Source organism: Labrus bergylta, chromosome 4 (assembly GCF_963930695.1).
Source record: "Labrus bergylta chromosome 4, fLabBer1.1, whole genome shotgun sequence".
Taxonomy (NCBI): Eukaryota; Metazoa; Chordata; class Actinopteri; order Labriformes; family Labridae; genus Labrus; species Labrus bergylta.
In genome coordinates, this window is record NC_089198.1 from 11,266,774 (window position 1) to 11,286,060 (window position 19,287).

Below are 19,287 nucleotides of genomic sequence, written 5' to 3' on the forward strand. Positions count from 1 at the left end.
CTCAGCATCAGGACTCGTGGAGGGCGGAGAGGAGCTCTGACCGCGGATGCAGACTCGGTCGCCGGTGTTTTGCGTGCAGGCAGACGATCAGCTGGATGTGAGCGGACCATCGACGTGATATGGACCAACATATCCGAGCATGCACGGGGCCACATCCAGTCATCCTTTCTGTCTTTATTCTGTATTATGAGGAGGCGACTGGGCAGAAGAGCTAGTCCTGCCCAGAAGGGAGGAGGAGGAGGAGTAGAAGAGACGCGCAGAAGGGTGTCGACTGAGAGAGGCAGGGGGAGAGGGGGGAGAGGAGACGAGGAGGGGGACGAAGGAAGAAAATAATAGAGTAATATTACAGGCTTCTAACAATGGCTGCTAAATCGGACGGGGTCCTGAAGATAAAGAAGAGCGATGTGGCCTTTACCCCCCTGCAGAACTCGGAGCACTCCGGCTCCGTGCAGGGGCTCCACCACCCGGGCGGCCAGCCGGACTCTTCCGGAGCCGGGGATGGAGACTTCGCCAACGGGGAGTCGCGGTGCTGCGGCGGTGGAGGCTCCAACACGACGTGCCTTCACCTGGGCCGGGAGCAGCAGAAATACACGCTGTGGGACTGCCTGTGGATCGTCGCCGCAGTCGCTGTGTATCTCGCCGACGTGGGCACCGACGTGTGGCTGTCGGTGGACTACTACCTCCGCCGCGACTACTGGTGGTTCGGCCTGACGCTCTTCTTCGTGGTGCTCGGCTCCTTCTCGGTGCAGCTCTTTAGCTTCAGATGGTTCGTCCACGACTTCGGCACCGAGGACGGCGCGGAATCCGCCGCCGACAGCTCCCACATGGACGGTAATAAGCTGCTGAGCGGTTCCGCCTCGCACGGAGACGTTACCGCTCAGCACCACCCGGCCACGCCGCAGAGACAGGCGTCGACCGCCAGCAAGAACACAACGACCAACAGCACGGCGAGCACCGCGGCCGGCAGCAGGAGGAAACGATCGGCCTACTACTCCTTCTGCGCGTGGTTCGGCCAGTCTGTCATCCACATCCTCCAGCTGGGCCAGATATGGAGGTAGGTTTTGGAGGCCTCGGGATAGGTTACAGTGATGGGGGTGCAGTGTGTGTGTGGAATAAATGAATGAATGAGCAGAGGGTTTGTCTGACTGTAGTTGGCACTCTTGGCACCATGGTGTCCTCTGAATGGTGCCAGCTCCTTCAGCATGACTACCAGCTGCCATCTTTTAGCCTGCTCTCTCCTCTGCAGGGCCATCACACACAGGCTGCTGCGAGGCTGCAGGTCATTTCTTCTCCTCTCTTTCTCACAGGTCTGGAGAGATGACACCAGCTGTGTAAGAAGCACAGACAGCTGGCTCAGACCTGTCAGTCACATAAGGATGGGAATGATTTGAATTGTTGATGCAAATGGGGAGAACTTCCAGCTGCTGGGTGAAGTGATGCTTCTGTACTATATGCAACAACAATTATCTTTAAGATAAACTTAGGTATTCTTAAATAATGTATAGGGCTTATGATGAATTACTGCATGGATTTAAACAGGATATATCTTTACGTTCTGTTTCTCACCACGGGGCTTTATGTGGTCAAACCTAACAGATCATTTGTTCTCTATGCATTCATGGATTTTTCTATCAAATGATTTTGACATGAGCCTGAGTTACAGACTCAAATGTTTGCTGAGCCTCTAAAAGAAGAGCAGACTCTGTTCTAGTAGAAATATGAAGTTATTGGTGTCACGTGTGTGTATATTGAATTAATTAGGACGATGCATTTAACATATAGTTTCAATACAGAAAGTGAAACTGATGCTGCACAGAGATTTTATAGAACTTGAATATTTCCAAGTATTATCCTAAGTTTGGACTTTGCATCTACAGTTTATGAAATATACATTCAGTAACATTAAACCCAATAACATTATATCAGGATACAATAAACTACATAAACCACAGTGTAACATTACAAAAATCATTTAACCATTTTATTCAGTTGGTAATGTGATCCAGAGTTTTTCAGCCTGACAGTTCAAATGTAGATCAGTGATGTTGTATGCTACAGTTTCCATTCACCACGCTTCTATTTACTCTGTTACTCTCGTGTCTTTCACAGATCTGTAGAGAGCTTCAGGGGCCAGATTGGTTTAAGAAAAAAACAGAAATGCATAAAGCTGTCCAAACGCAGTAGTAGGTTGTATCTTTTCAGTATGTGGCAGCGATGCCACCGGCAGGTTTTCTGTTCATCATTTTCAAGGCCTGTTTATATAATGATGAAAGGTTTCTGATCGTAGAGGATGAAGCTTGAGCTCGTCATACAGTATGAGAAATGAGAGAGAATCATAGAGGGCTGTATGAGCTGCTATGTAGTGCCATGATTAAACTAAAACAATTGAGATTGTTTTTTTTTTTCTTCATGTTTGTCAGCTGAGGATGTAAAATTATAACAAAGAAACTTGATCTCATGAACCTTTTCTTTTTCTTTACTCTTTATCTCAACATCTATCGTTTTATTTAGATTCAAAACAAAGATGATTTAATTCCAGCCACTGATGGACCAGGGATGATGTCCTAGGTAACTGATTTCCTATTCGATAAAATGGAAATTTTTAATTCAGTTTAACTGAACTAGTCTAAAGGTAAGAAAAAGGGTCAACATTTAGCACAATTTATTTAGAAAATTGTCAGTTGGTAAACTACGTCATTTAGTTTGCTGAGTGTGGCTAACGTTAGCAGCATTAGCGCCACTAGCCTCCAGGCCTCATCGGATGTTAACGTCTACTCGTCTGTGTAGAAAGTGGCCGCACATTGCTCGGGTCAATTTGCCAGTTTAAAAACAAACAGTCAACATATAACTTTATCTCCATTATGGAGTTCAAAGTAGTGCCAAACCGCATCGCTCCCACTAGGAGGTAACAGTTCACTGTGCTTGTTTACATCTGGGTTGTAGAGCAGGGAGAGCAGGCCCAGTAACTGGGGCTACAGTCAGTCTACGGCCGAAGTCTCAACTAGTGGGTGGCGGCTGAATTACAGTTTGAGCATAACATTAGGTTGGCATCAAGGGCCAACCTAAATATATCGTTTGTTTAAAATTCTGGTATGATGACAACCCTACCCTTCATAAGCAAATGTAATAGTCAATGATTAAAAATGTGTGATCAGATGAAGGCATTAAATCAGCATACTGTATTTAAATTAAAGGCATTTTTGGCTATCTGGTGTCATAATGGGAATGATTTATGCCCCACACAGGTGTTTGGAGAACAGTATGATTGAGTTGACAGAACAACATTAAACATACTTATTGTCTAAGTGAAGCAGCTAATACTTCACAAAGGATTCTGGGATATCTGGTGATGATGATGATGATCAGACGGGTCGTGTAGCGGAACAGCATAATAGATTCTAAAATAGAGATCACTGTTTCTTTGGCTGATTCCAATTTCTGATTTTTTCGAGGTCATACCTGCCGATTCTGAATAACTACGATCTACATGAAATAGTCACACTATTTCATGAGGTCATTACTCGCAGTGACTTTCCCGTTTGCCTCTCGCTGCCTGATCAGTATTTGCAGGAGTTTTTTTAATCTTGAATCCATTAGTTATCAATATGCATGAATGTATACTATTTCCTTCAAAGTGATATGTCTCAGTTTTAGATTTTTTTTTTATTGCCCTCAGAGATAGGACAGACATGGAACTCAGTTCCATTGTGACTACCAACTTCTCAAATATGGCAGCTTTGTCATTTAGTGGCTGTATGCTACAAAATATGGCAATAAAGGAACCCCTCTGTGTGTCAAGTGACATGTATTATTGTTTACCTGAGTCTGTGGTCAAGTGTTGAATCACACATCTGGAGCATCTGGTGAGACTTTGAAGAGTTCAGTTTGGGGATAATAATGAAGCAACATCTTAAAAACTTATTGTAACAAAAAGAAGTGGACTTCTTTTGACAGTCACACCAATGATTGATTTTGGCAAATTCATTTGATGTCAACTGACTCCTACAATTTTAATTTTTTAGAGAATGTGGAAAATGAAGGTACAGGATAGTTGGTACTTTTGAGACAGTCAGAGGTGATAGCAGGATGGAGGTGAGCAGAAGGATCATGGAAAGTTGAACCGTGTTTACAGGTAAAATTTTGGAGGCACATGGCTAATTCTGAGCAAATCATCACCTGCAAGCGTTTATATTGTTAATGTTATAATTCCTGAAATTACAAGTTAGAGCAGGGGTTCCCAAACTTTTTGACCCGCCCTCAGAATACCGGTCCTAGAGACCTGGTGTAGACCTCTACTGTCCCTGGAGATCTCACTTTGGGAACCACTGGGCCAGAGGACAGCCTGTCACTTACTGACTAGGCTGCTGTATTTTTAAGCCTTCAGTGTGAGAGTGGGCTCATACCTCACGTGTAAACCCACAAGTTTTAAACTGTAAAGATTGGGGGGCCGGATAGCCTAGCTTAGTTTTGTCCCACATCCCATGTACAGAGCCTTTAGTCCTCGAAGCAGACGGCACAGGTTTGACTCCAACCCACAGCATATTGCCCCATGTTATTGTCCACTGTCTATTCCGTGTTTCCTACTCCATCCACTGTCCTCTACAGTAAAGGCATTTAAAAAAAACTAAAGTAGTATTATTAAAACAAAACAATTTTTTTTACAGATGCTTGTCAGACAATATGGCTGTTTTTCTATGGTGTGTGTGTGTGTGTTGCATTATTCATAGTGATCTTTCTGAGCTGGAGAGGGACAGTGGGGGTGGGGAGGGGGGTAAAAAGAGCAGCAGACTGTAACATAATCTCTCCCCCTCCTTTCTTCCCTCTCTCTCTTTTGTTTTCTTGTCTTGAGGTTTAGCAGTTCTTGTAATTTCTCTCACACTAATAACAGAAATGCCATCAATGTCCATGTTTATCACAGTGCAGCAGGGTGAGTCCCTCAACCACAGACATACAGACGATTATTGTGCTGGTCTCAGGATATACACATCACCATCCCCTCCCTCTCGCACACGGTGAATATTTCCTGCCAAGTTTATTCATCAGCTCACCAGGACTTGTTGTGTCAAATGTCCTAGGGGGCTAGCAGTGAAGAGTCTGGGTAAAGTGGGCTCAACTGTGATAATTCATTAACTGTCCTGGATCAGGTCTAAATTATTTGAGCCTCAGTGATGAAGTAGCTGCATGAAAAAATGAAAAGCATCTGTACAAACACATGTGCTGTTAAAATACTAGTAGCCTAAAAAAACAGGAAGAAGGACTGTACATGAAGGTAGCTTTAAATGGTCATGTTTGTCAATCTGCATTTTGATGGCCTCACATAAACCCTGAATGAGAGGCTGAATGAGATGACTTCTGTTTTTACGTGAAGTGAGTGAGGCGGTCAGACACACACACACACAGACACACACACACACACACACACACACGTGAACAAGTACAAGCTGCTTTTATATCTTCAGCCAAGATTTAATTTTCTAATTCTTTATTGACAGTGTTGGTTAATTTCATGGCCCATTAGCCTGCTGCTAAATGACCGCCATGTGTTTGTGATATTTCAAAGAGGAGATGGAAATGAATTAGGGACACTGACAGAGACACACACACACACACTCACACACACACACACACACACACACAAAACTAGGCCACACAGACTTAGAGGTAATAATGAATTCACTTCATTAGAGGAGCTTTGCCTACGGTCTGCAGAGGTACTGTGTGTGTGTGTGTGTGTGTGTGTGTGTGTGTGTGTGTGTGTGTGTGTGTGTGTGTGTGTGTGTGTGTGTGTGTGTGTGTGTGTGTGTGTGTGTGTGTGTGTGTGTGTGTGTGTGTGTGTGTGTGTGTGTGTGTGTGTGTGTGTGTGTGTGTGTGTGTGTGTGTGTGTGCAGCTCAGACGGTGAATATGTTGCAGATAACGATCCATACTGAAAAACTGTGTTTAAGATATGTAGAAGAAGTTCCTTTTCATGTCTTTTGCTGCCCTTTAAAGTTGTTTCTAAAGGTGTTACTAATAAAAACAAAGTGGAGCCATGCTCCGTCTATAAATTAGGATTTAAGACTTTTATAACACAGGTTGGACACATTGATGCTCAGTTTGAAATGTGCTCATTTGTTTCCCCCAGTTGTTAACCTGCAATATGTATCCACTGAATGTACTCATCATCATGTGTCCTTATGTGGCACTGTGCCTTTTTTCCCCCAAAACTATATGGTTTTGATTTGAGAACGATACGTGTTATCCATAGTCAGGCACGTAGCTGACCTGATTGATAGGTGAGTGCAGAGTAGCAGTGTGTCAGGAGGTTTAAAACCCGCCTCACCACCATCTCTCAGCCTGTCGTTAGATTGACTGAAAGTTATGGGAATAACTAAATGCTTATTTTTCTAAAAGACAACGCAGGTGATAATTGTTCGTGACGGTTAAGGAGCGATATTTATAAGTATTGATTTTAAGTTTGGAGAAAATGTATGACTGAACTCATGTCCACTATATTGAACAATTAAAATGACTACAGGCACCTTGCTGTTCTCGCACATGTTTGATGAGGAGTTCCTTTTTTTCCTTCTAAAAATCAGTTAATTTATTTAGTTTAACTTTAACTCGCAGGTTTTTTTTTTTTTTAAGAAAGAAAAACATTACTTTGTGTGAGTTATTATCTCACTTTATACAATGTGTGTCTATGGGAAGAGCTCAAATTCAAATCCATGCTCTCCCATAATATTTGCTCTCCCATTAAATGTCTTCTGTTAGCTTTCTGTAAACGACAGAATCTGAAATTCAAGAACTTAAAATTATATTTGACATTTTAGCACTCGTTCACATGAGTATTATATTCAATTTCTGCCAGCCTGAATCTTACACACCTCTGTTTCTGACTCTTATCATCTGTCCTGTGAGGCATACAAGCCCCAAAATAAACGACTGATTGGTTTCTGTATGTCCTCTGTTGACTTTCATTAAAGTTGTATGTGCTCATTCAGCTCTCTACAATCCAAGAGAGAGGAGCTAAATGCATCACACACAACCAGCCAACAGGTGGCAGCAGAGGGATGCATCCAATGAATGGAGCTACACATGTCAGGGCACGCAGTGTAGCAGTTCATCATACGAGGGAGTTCAGTCCCTGTTGGGGTTGAGGGGTAATTCTTCAGAAGGTTCTTTCCAGGCACAAACATCACGTCACTGAATGCAAAGCCGTTTTTGTCAACAGAATTTGGAACTGAAATACAGAGTGTCACATGATGAAATCTACATCAGGGATTTTGCATGGTTAATTTCATAATTTCCTTAAATTTTCAAATTGGGAAGTTGGACTGAATGGATTTATAACCCTATTCACTTCACTCACACTCAGCTGTTATGTGTTTGTTTGTGCAAATACAATTGTTTTTTCTTTTCACAAGGAACACAAACCCAGGTTAGCTCTGCACTTACACCTGTTTTTTATATATTTTAAAATCCAGAAATCTTTTTGAGACAAACACAGTTGGTAAACTCGGGAGGATTTCATGATTTGTAGAAATTAACAGATGAAACTGAGGGACTTAAAGAACAAATAACAAACAAACAAATATTGTGCAATGATAAAAAACATAGACGTAGCAATGTCACTTATTGGTTTCTGGAGTTGCATTTTGAAGCTCAACGATGGCAGTCGCCATATTGGAAATGCTGTTCCCAACTAACTTTTGGTTAACTTAGTAACAGGTAAAGAGTTGGAGCTGAGGCGGGTCTGAAGCCTCCTGACAAACAGCTACAACACACCAATCCCAAGCCAATACTTATGAAAAGTAAAATTCAGTATAATGTGTGCTGATCATTTTTGGCACCAGGCTGTAAACATGTTAATTCTGCTGTAACATTTTGACTTCCAAGGCTTTCAGGGCTTTTACAGCCTCAAGTGGACAATGGAGAGATGATGTTTTTTTTTTTGCACTTTCGCATTGGCTTGATTTTTCAACACTGGAGGTTACCGCTTGGCAATAACTATCAGTATTATCAGTCAAGTAACTTTTAAATGTTCCTACTACTTTGTAAAGTATTTCCAATAGAAAAGTAAAGTTGAAGGGCAACGTGTGAACCAAGTTCAGTTGTTGAGAGTGAGGTGGTCTTAACTGTCCAGTAAAGATGAAAGCACGATATTTATCTTGATTCTGATTCTGATATTTAACCTCCAGGTATTTCCACACCATCTACCTGGGCATCAGGAGTCGACAGAGTGCGGAGACGGAGCGATGGCGTTACCACTGGAGGATGGTCTACGAGTTTGCAGACGTGAGCATGCTGCACCTGCTCGCCACCTTCCTGGAGAGCGCCCCACAACTGGTGCTGCAGCTGTGCATCATCATACAGACACACAAGCTCCAGGCCGTGCAAGGTAACACACACATACACACAGAGGCAGGAGCCAGCGGCGGCACCTAACCAGCAATCATAGCACCAGCACTTTTTTTTTTTTTTACTGTTTATTGTTGAGAACCATTTTACTCTGATTTGCCAGGTTTTAGTGGTTTTGAGACTAAAGTACCTTCTACTACTGTGGTTTTCTGTTGTTTTTTCTGATTTTGTGTTTAATCTGTGCGTCCACTAACAAAATACTGCCTTCATTTGTTATTACAGCAATGAAAATAAAGATTTATTCTATTCCATGTTAATGCATTGTGTTGCAGGTATGACCGCAGCAGCCTCTCTCGTCTCTCTGGCCTGGGCTCTCGCCTCCTATCAGAAAGCCCTGCGAGATTCCCGAGATGACAAGAAGCCCATCAGCTACCTGGCCGTCATCATTCAGTTCTGCTGGCACTTCTTCACCATCGCCGCGAGGGTCATCACCTTCGCCCTGTTTGCTTCCGTGTTCCAACTGTACTTCGGCATCTTCATCGTCCTGCACTGGTGCATCATGACCTTCTGGATCGTCCATTGCGAGACAGACTTCTGCATCAGCAAGTGGGAGGAGATCGTGTTCGATATGGTCGTGGGCATCATCTACATCTTCACCTGGTTCAACGTCAAGGAGGGACGGACAAGGTGAGGACTCTGAAGTCAAAATCCTTGTCACTGGCTGGATTTGTATAACTTAGTTCTCTTATTGTGTGTTTGTCACCGTCCTACAGCTGTAAGGTTGTAGAGTGAAAAGGTTTTTCTGCATCAAAGTCAGATTGACCAGAAGCCCCGTATACCACTGCAACTCAAAAACCTTACTGTCTGCATTGAAACTGAACACATGCTGCATATTATTTGACCTTTGTCATGACCTGGCTCGGGAGGTCACAGGTTTATATTTAAACAATTCTTTATCCAAACAAATTAGTCCAATTAATATATGAGGAGTGGAAGTCAGTTACTTCATTGGAGTGTGTTTGTGTGTTAAGGTGTTGTCAATGCAAAAATAACAATAGGTTAGCTCAAGTTACCATATTCCATCCACCACACATCGGGCACTCACGTTACACCAACAACAACAGGAAAACTAGGCGATGTCTGCGAGCTAGTTATCAGAACTATCAGCTGCTGAACTAGAAGTCAATCAGCCTATCACCCTCTGGAACTGGCAGAAACGAAGGACACACACAGATACAGACACATCAAACTGAAAATAAACAATATAACCAGCACAGAACGAGAGGTTTCACACCAGAATCAAAATCTTTGAGCTCCCCGTCTCATACTGTAGGAAAACGGTTTTATTGATTTGGATTCAGTGACTCTGGTAAATATCTTGTCATCACGTCTTCTATCTCTGTTCAGGTATCGTCTTTTCATCTACTACCTGGTGATCCTGGTGGAGAACGCCGCTCTCAGTGCGTTGTGGTACCTCTACCGCTCGCCGGCCACGACCGACGCCTTCGCTGTGCCAGCGCTCTGTGTCATCTTCAGCAGCTTCCTCACCGGCGTCGTCTTCATGCTCATGTACTACGCCTTCTTCCATCCCAACGGGCCCCGCTTCGGACGCTCGCCGAGCGGGCAGGGCCTGGACCTGGACCCCACCGCCCAGTTCTCCACACTACCGTCCGAGGGAGCCACCAACTCGCTGCGCTCCAACCGAGGAGCCACCGCCACCCTGGAGCGTGACGCGGGGAAGTACTCCGAGCGGGACGGCTGCATGCCGGTGTTTCAGGTCCGAGCCACCGTGCCGTCTACGCCGTCCTCTCGTGCGCCGCGCCTCGACGAGACCGTCATCAAGATCGATCTCTGTAGGAACCGCTATCCGGCGTGGGAGCGGCACGTCCTGGACCGCAGTATACGAAAGGCGATACTGGCCATAGACTGCTCGCTGACTCCTCCGAGGCTGCAGTACAAAGATGACGCTCTGGTTCAGGAGAGGCTGGAATATGAGACCACGTTATAGTCCTTAACAGGAATACGGATAACTGAGGATTATCTCACAGTGCGATAAACGGCAAACAGGGACCGTGGCAATAGGAATTCATCAGTACACTATCACCACTCATTCCTTATTGTCTCTTTCTGTTCATCAGCATCAGCACCCTGTTGGTAGTGATCAAATGAAGCCCGAGTGCAGCTGTCGAATTTGTTCAGGTGCTCTGAAGGGTTGTTGCTGTTTTTTTTTTTTTTTCTTACTTTCACTCATCAGGGAAACCCCGTCTGTTATCATCGAAACGCGAGTGCTCTGACACTCTGCACGGACAACACGGTCATGAACCGTTTGGGCAAATGGTGGCGATAATACGCATCGCCACATTCCACCAAGAGGGATTTTAAAATCACAGATATTCCACTCTAACATATACGACACCTTAATAGGGTTTAGGAAAAGGAAATGTTCCCTCATTCAGCATCAACAGAAACACTCACACGGCGGCGCCTCATTGGTCGAAAATGTGTCTGGGTTTTTTGTTGATGATGCATCCACAACTGGGTGGGTGCTTGCATCGATAGCGACATGATTCCACTCAATGCTGCTGATTTCTTTCACCAATTCCCAACAAGAGGGGATGGGGAAAAGGCAGCTGGTTATATGTCAAGTTGTGCACCCTTAGAGAGATCACCAGTGACAACAAAAACAATCTCATTACCTTGCTGGCTGTGGTATATCTTGATCATTTTTATTTGAATCCATCTGCTGCTGTTTGCTCTCTTGCTGGTAAGAGGTTTAGTGCCAAAAAAGGTTCCTTGGAACATCCTCTCTCTTTTGCAGGATTATAAAACCGGATTGTATGGTAGTCCAAAAAAAGTTCTACTCGGGCTAAGTCATTCAATTCCTCAAAGAGAGCTCTGGTCTCAACTGGATAAGGGTCGGACAGAGAGTGAACTATACACGCAGACAGGAGTCAAAATAGCATCTTTACTCAGTCATTGTGTTTTGTTTGGGAGAAAAAAAAATCAACCAAAACTGGCTAAAAGAGAGGATAACTAGAAAGAAAGAAGGGTTAAAAATCTGGACAGTCACCAGCTCACAACCTTTGCCCAGAAGAAAAAAATCTGTCAAACTCACACAATGCCAAGGCAGAATCTTTCCGGCAGCTCAGCTGAACGATGTGCAGTCAGCCACATAAACCTGGCTGTGCAGCGACACTGATGTTTGTGGTGGAGAGGGCAGAAAAGAAACTAGTCAACTACATACAGGAATGAAAAGGAGATGACAGGGGAAGAAGACGAAGAAGAAGAAGAAGAAGAAAAAAACATTGACGAGCAGCCAACTCAGCCAAACGAAACCACCAGGATGTACAGGACTCTGATATAAATGCAGCATTTTTTACTTTAGAGATGATGATAGAGGGTACTGAAGTCACTGTAATGCTGTGTATTTGTGGTAAAGTGTGTGAGTGTTAGTTATAGGTGGTGTGGGTGTGTGTGTGAGTTTGTGTGTGTGTGTGTGTGTGTGTGTGTGTTTAAAACGAGAAGCAGCTCAGGAGGACATGTTGTCATACGCCGTGATTCAGCTTTGTGATACGATCGATCGGTCGAGGAGTTTTTGACTTTGTGTCAAACTGGCTCCTCCATCCACAACGTCTCCTTCTGGGAGAGATGTGCCCGTTTTTTGTTCTTTCAGTTTAGCCAACAAACATATATTATGACATTGTCACACCCAGCACTAGAGGATGTCATGATACAGGAATTTAAAACTTCAGCATGATTTTACTTCAAATCAAACAATTTCGATACCTCGGGAACAGAAAAGTCCTACACATCCAGTATTGGATCATTTCTTGCTTTTAATGCTAGTGCAAATATTTAAGTTGCCAATATATCTGTGCAATTTAGACAGTAGTCACTGCGGTTCCACAACAGTCCCAACGTCAGTACGCCCGTGTACTTAAACAGTGCATCCACAACAGCATTTTATCTGTGTCCCAGTGTGTTAACTCATTGGGCTCAAACTGGAACGCAGAGAGGACACACTGACAGCGTAGCACACAGCAGGAGCTCGGCCTCGTAGTCTTCGACGTTACATGTTGCCGGGTCGTTCCCTGACGACTTTGCCCAACCATTCTACAAAAAAGCGTTACACTTTACACCCGAGGCAGTGATGTCAGAATTCTGCCTTCAAATGGCAGTCTGTAAGCACCAAGTGTCACCTTCTCTGCGCTCTGACTATATGTTAGTGACATCAAAGTAACTTTTACATCTTCACTAAACGTCAAAGGGACTTGAGAACCGTCAGTATTTGTCGACCTGTGCATTTGAATGGAACCACCGCCGCTCTCTCTTTTTCTTAAGCAGAAGCTTTTGGTTGAAAATATCACTTTAAGAGTTCAAGTTTCGTTAAAGACTTGGTACTTATCACTTCTATTGATGATGGAAATAACAGAAACTTTTTGATACCACATGTTTTCAAACAATATTTTGACAACCTTACCAAGCGCCACGTCACACGATAGCATTGTTCTGCAGGACGTCCTCTTGCTTCACTGAGAAATGATAACCAAGTGATATTTGGTGTACTGAAGGGCCACTATAAAAGCTTGATTCAGGGCTGTTATAACATTCACATAATTTCTGTGGGAGGGTAAAGTTTCAGCTCTAAACATTTTCAGTTAGTGACCCCTAAAAACAGACCACCTGAGTGCACTCTTTAAAGACTTGCTTCATTCTCATTCTTAACTCAGTTAAATCACTAGTGAACTTTGGCATGATGAATATTCTGTTGTTTGCACCAGGTTGACAACCATAAGAAAGAGATGATCTCTTGTCTTTATTAGTTGTATATTTGCAGTTAAGGTCCTTTTATTAGGTTTCTCTGCAAACACTGGAGTTGTATAAATGACCTAAATGTCCTCCTGATGATGAATCGACATGTTTTTAACAAGAAGACAGTAAGAGTTCTCTTGGCCTTTTTGTCAGTCAGTGGCTAAAATGAAACATATCACCGTGAACCAGGAGAAAAAAGTCAGATCGAAAGCTAAAAAGCACATTTCTTCTCTGTAGCTTCATTTTTGTAAAGGCAGCTTTATATGATTTTAAATAGGGATGCACCGATATGATACCAGTATCAAGAATCAGCCTGATATACTGCACTTAAGTACCTGTTCTTGTACTTGTTAAACTACATACTGCTGCATCTGATACCACTTCCCAGTGTGATGATAGCCTCTGACTAGTTGAGCTGGTAGGCGGAGGAGGAGCCATGTCCACAGTTTGGAGATATTTCAACATAAACGAGGATGATAATAGAAGAGCAGACTGCAAACTGATAAATTGTCAAGAGGAGGGATGAAGAAATGCTTCTTTAATAATAGCTCCATTTGAAATGTTTCACTGTTTAAATGAAGCAGATCATGGTATCTTTTTCATTTGTCACAGTCAGAAGGTGAGGAACATCTAGTGGAAATAAAACACGCAGTCAAAGTCATTTTAAGAACTGTAACGGTATCATAAGGTTCTCATATTGGTCATCGTATCGGTGAGTACTCAAATGTATAAACCACACTATAAGTCTCTAGAGTTTAAGATGCAGTCGTTTTTTTAAGGCGTCTCTCCGAGTGGAAAAAAAAGATCTAAGCTGTCTTCATGTGTTATGATTTTTATTGTGTTCAGCAAAGTCCACAACATGCTGTTTCAGTGCAGCTGTGTAGCTCTTTTAGATATCACCATGCAGCGTGTGTGAAGCAGCTAGCTAGCCGTATGCTAGCTAAGCTCTCAGCACCACGAGTCTCTCTGCCCACCTCCTCTGGTCGCTTGTTGTCTTTACTTCAATCAAACCAGCACTCCACAAGGTCTGTTTACTTTACAGTTTACTACCGTTTTATTTAAATGCAGGATAATGACCTCATGAGGGGGAAAAGACGTTTAAATGTGACGCTGCTAACCTGGTCTGCGTCAGCTGTTTTTGAGGTCATGATGGTGCATGTCTCAGCATGTTAAACTGGTATATTGGTCTCACAGTACATAGGACGCAGCCTGTTTTTTTTAGTGTCTTATTCACCGAACTATACGGTTCTTGTAGAAGAAAAGTGTCATCGGTGCATCCCTAAAGTCAGAGCATTTTACTTAAGTTTATGTGCAGTATCTCTAGAATCCAGTGTAGCCTTAGTTTAATCACCACAATCTCATGAAATAACATACTGATATATATGATTTATACTCAACATTAAACTACCTCAGTTTGTTTCATCAGATAACCCTCCGCCCTCTCTTGAGCACATGGTCTCTCTGAAACAATAAACTCTGCAGTGCTGCCATAACAAACTCAACTAGAACAATTCATTTAATTTACTCCGAAGCACAACACTGACATAAGGAACATTTGCAGACAATGTGCCAAAATGAACTTTGTCTTTATTTTATATAGTAATCATTCAAAAGGCACAATTCATTTTATATTTACATAGTTTTCCTGAAAGCTGATCATGAAAATGGGCCTTCTTCTTTTGAACTAGACAAACATCACGGCCAGTTATTTAAAGCGCACGGCCCTTTGAATTCACATTGTGTCAGTAAAGGAGCTTAGCGGAGTTTACCCTGCTGGCTGCAGAAAGTGTATCAGAAATAGAGAATAAAGATATCATCGGACTCCCTGCTCACTCTTATCGTTCTTTAAAGCTGCTTCCTCTGTTTTGTTTGCCTTAAGGAGAATATATTTCTATTTTTTTGTCTTTATTTAGAGCCAATAACACAGGACGTTGTTTAATACTGTAAGAAAGAAAGCACAGCTTGGTTTCTTTGTGTGTGTGTGTGCGTGTGCGTGTGTGTGTGTGTGCGTGTGCGCGTGTGTGTGCATGTGTGCTTTTAAAGCGCAATGTATCAACAGCAGGTACTGTGCTTATACTGAGGACTGAGTGTTCGTCCAACAGGGAGCTTTATACACACAACAGTCCTCCATCCTACGAGCCTGAACAGCTGTCAGAGGAAAAGCTTTAAGTCCAACTTGCTCCCAGTTTGGTCCAAGCTGGAGGACGGCATCCAGAGATGACACTACAGTACTACCTTGATTGTCACAGTTTGTGTTGGGACTCTAACCCAGCTGCAGTTTTACAAGATTTTCATTTATTCGACCAGGAAAGCCTCATTGACAGGCAGCAGCACAATTCAAAGACATACAGCACATAAAACGTACAAAAGATCATTACATCGTTTGTCACAGAGCTGGAAGTCATTCATCAAATTATCTTCCTTTAATCTACTTTCACAAAGACATCAGCTCCTCCAGACACAAATCCTCGTTTGCAGGAGCAATGTACCTGAAACTCAATTTTTCTAATTCTAATTTTTTACTAATCTTTTGCTGAGTTAGGGTCCTCAGATTACTTATGAACCTCAATGCTCCATAGTGCACATGTATCCAAAGATTTAAGGCATTGAGAGGATGCATGTATAAAACATCACCTGGAGTCAGATCATGGAATACGATTGGAAAACACTTTTTTAAATTGTTTTGCAGCAAAAGGAAAACGAGTAATTTCTTAAATAGAAACCCAGCTTCATCTTTCACTTTTTAATGGGCTGCTGAATATGAAGCTTAAAACACAGTGACTTAACAATTAAGACTCTGAGGTTTATTCAGCAGGGAGCTCAGAGTCTATCGGGGCCCTAGGCAGAAAAAAATTACCCTGATGTTATAAGTATTCTGACACAGTAAATGATACTTTAAAAATGACATGGGCAGAGACCATGTTTATTTCAGTTTCTCCCAGACAGATTACTCATCTTCGTTTCCTTCAGTGACTTTCATTGACAAACACAGGGGCCCCCTTATAGGGAGGTCTCCTTCTGTCATTGCAAACTTTGCACATTTTGAGCCTCTGCTGTGGTTTAAAGTGTTTCAGCCCTTGGGGGGGCCCCCTACTGGCCTGGGGCCTCAAGCAGGTGCTGCCTGCTTTGCCTGTTAAGCAGCGTCACTGGGTATATTCATGAGACGATATAGACTTAACCACATCCTCCTGAGATGTTGGGATAGAAGGCAGGTTCAGTGGCTTTTTTCAAAGACTGAAGTGAGATTAAACTGAAACCAAGAAATCCCCACAAGGAAGGAAAATCCGCCAACATCGCATGTCTTAGTAACCGCCATGTCATCGTCACCACAGTCTTCTCCCCACACTTTGACAAATGATTTCAGTGTCCTGAATGTAACAAAAAGGTTCAGAGATGAGTAAATCTGTTGTATGAGTAATCCATAGTATGGTTCATAGTTTCTGTTCGACAAGTCGAGTTTGTCATTCAGGTATGAGGACAAGTTGAAGGAGACCTGTGATTGTCTACACAATGAGAGCAATGACAAACACTGACTCAACAAACCTGTGTGTGTGTGTGTGTGTGTGTGTGTGTGTGTGTGTGTGTGTTTTCACCAGCTGATCAAAGCTCTGCTGCAGAGGTCAGGACGAACCAGCCAATCCCAACAGCAGAGAGAGCTTTAAACTGTCGGCTCACTGTGGTTGTTGACGACACGATTCAGATAATTCATTCAGCCTTAGTGTAAGCACAGTAACCAGTAGGTGAGTAGTGATAGGACTGCAGTCACTCTTGTATAATCATTCTGTACAGACGTCCATGTAGAGAGCTGGTTAAACACGGAGAGCCACAGATAGTGAACAGAACAAACTTATCTGTAAATAAATGTATGCAAAGTGTACACGTTAAAAAAAGAACATTCCTCTCTTTGAGTTTGACTGTGAAGGGTGTCTTTAGAGGTTTTAAACGCCACCACGATGGCTCTAACTACGACAATATATAACAGAGGAAAAAAAAAAAGATAAATGTGGTGTATGTGGTGTGTTTAAAAAAAAAAGAAACGAAACCAATGTAAAAGACAAAAAAAATTCTGGTCCTTTCAGTGAGTTGCATTGTGTGATGAAAGTCTGAAGTGCTAAAATGAATAACGGGGAAAAGGAACATTTTATTGTAAAAAGATAAATCAAGAGCGATAAACATGATCAAATGACATTTTTGTATATATGGGATTTTTGTAAATTTTTATTTCAATCTAATGCAACACAAACTACCAAAATTCATTTAATAAAGTACACTGTGGTCATTTTTTCGGCCTCGAGTTTCTTCTTTTATTATTTCTTCTTGCAAGGTTGAAGCTGGAGTTTGTGTTCAATATAAAATGTATTGATGTTTTATTTTTGTGGTTCATCACTGTGTTAAAGGTCACATTATATTCCTCTTCAACCAGTTTAAATAACTCTCAGAGCTCCCCAAAACATGAAGTTTCTTGTTCTAAATCCACTCTGATCCTGTATTTGATCATGTCTATAAACTCCTCTATTTCAGCCCTGCTCAGAACAGGCTGTTTCTGTGTCTGTACCTTTAAATATGTAAATGAGCTGTGTCTGACCACTTGGATGTCTTGGGCTTTCTAACTCCATTCTCTATTATTTACGATGAAAGGGGAAGACTCAGAGGGCAGAACAAACACCTAGCTGTGGGAGTGTCACCCACCTGGGGGAGGGGCTACTGCCCATTGTGATGTCATGAAGGGAAAATCTCCAAATGGCCTGTTTGAACACACATTTTCTGAAAAGTGGAGCAGGCCAAAGACTGAGAGGATGGACTTTTCTCATAATCAGGGGTTTTGTTGACAGACTAGGAACATATATTAGTTTTAGAAAAACATGGTAAAGTCTATTTTGCATAAAATGTGACCTCATGCTTAATTCAACATGAGGGGACTTTATAATGCTAATTCATTTTGATTCTAAGGTTTTATTTACAAATTGCTCAGTGTGTGCATTTTACAACTATCAGCCTCCACTTTAAGGGGAGGGTGGGGTGATATGCCAGTGCCATGGCTGCACTTACGGAACCAGGATGTTGGGTCAAGGGGCAGCAATTTGGGAAGAGGAAAATTGGAACACACGATTGTGACAGGGTCCTCTTTCAAAACACCCAAAAATGATTGACAGCACGCAGCATCTGACCAATCAGCAGTCAGATGCACCGACAGGCAGTTGGATGCAGGTGGAGAGATGGCCTCCAAATGGCAATATGAATCGGGAGCAAGCAAAAGAAAGAAAAAGTCAAAACAACAGGAGGCTCGTGCTTCACTTGAAGGTGGGTATGTTGTTGAAATAATTGTTGTAAGAAAAACTTTGTGGCATAAACACCCCAGCTGCTAGCCTGCTAATCATGAGACAGAAGAGAGGATAATTCCGTCTAGATGTGGACTGGAGATTAAATTTTCCAGCGACCCTGATTATCATTTATTGAATGTCTTGTTAACTGCATATAGATTCACCTCTGTTGAAAAAGGAGTGGTTAACTGACCAGTTGGTGGTCGTATGTTGGCTCAGGTGTATAGCCTATCAATCTATGCTATCAATAGAATAGCATACAATTTTTATGGAGGTAAAATGTCGCCATCTCTTGGTGAATTTAATTCATAACAGTCATATAAAATTAGATAAAATAAGATAAATTAAGATAATCTTTTATTTGACCCACAATTGAGAAATTTAAAGCGTTGCAGCAGCAAACAGCAGTGTAGGAATATAGAACCTAAGTATAAAAATTAGTTAATATTTAAATATAGAAATATCATCAAATCAAATCATAATGAATATTATTATTAGTTGTAGTCATATTTACATTAATTTCATTGTGTAATTTATGCCCTGTATATATATATATATATATACATATATATATATATGTATGTATATGAAAAACAAAAATAGAGCTGTGCAGCCTTGGTCACGCTATGAGGCAGAGATGGAAAGGATGATGATGGTGTGATTTACTGAGTGATTATAGGCGCACCGGCAGAGGGAAAAGTTTGGCGTATGTGTGTGTGTCAATGTGTCAAACAAATGGCCCATATCAGCACACCCCAACCCAACCATGCAGACAGATAGGTAGCAAAAGCCAGGACATTAGATGGATGTCATACG

At 42.3% G+C, this 19,287-nt stretch overlaps 1 protein-coding gene across 1 annotated transcript; it reads left to right on the forward strand.

Moving 5' to 3' along the window:
* The first annotated feature begins 202 nt into the window (after positions 1-202).
* Positions 203-17,432, forward strand: xkr4 (XK related 4). Its single transcript, XM_020650731.3, has 4 exons — positions 203-1,054; positions 8,179-8,378; positions 8,671-9,025; positions 9,746-17,432. Exons 1-4 carry the CDS (start codon positions 360-362, stop codon positions 10,344-10,346), a joined length of 1,851 nt encoding a protein of 616 aa, XP_020506387.2. The 5' UTR covers positions 203-359; the 3' UTR covers positions 10,347-17,432.
* Positions 17,433-19,287: the final 1,855 nt, after the last annotated feature.

Coding starts and splice junctions, on each gene's coding strand:
- xkr4 (XM_020650731.3), top strand. CDS start 360: ATGGCTGCTAAATCGGACGGGGTCCTGAAGATAAAGAAGAGCGATGTG. Junction 8,379..8,670: donor CAAGCTCCAGGCCGTGCAAG/GTAACACACACA, acceptor ATTGTGTTGCAG/GTATGACCGCAGCAGCCTCT. Junction 9,026..9,745: donor GTCAAGGAGGGACGGACAAG/GTGAGGACTCTG, acceptor ATCTCTGTTCAG/GTATCGTCTTTTCATCTACT.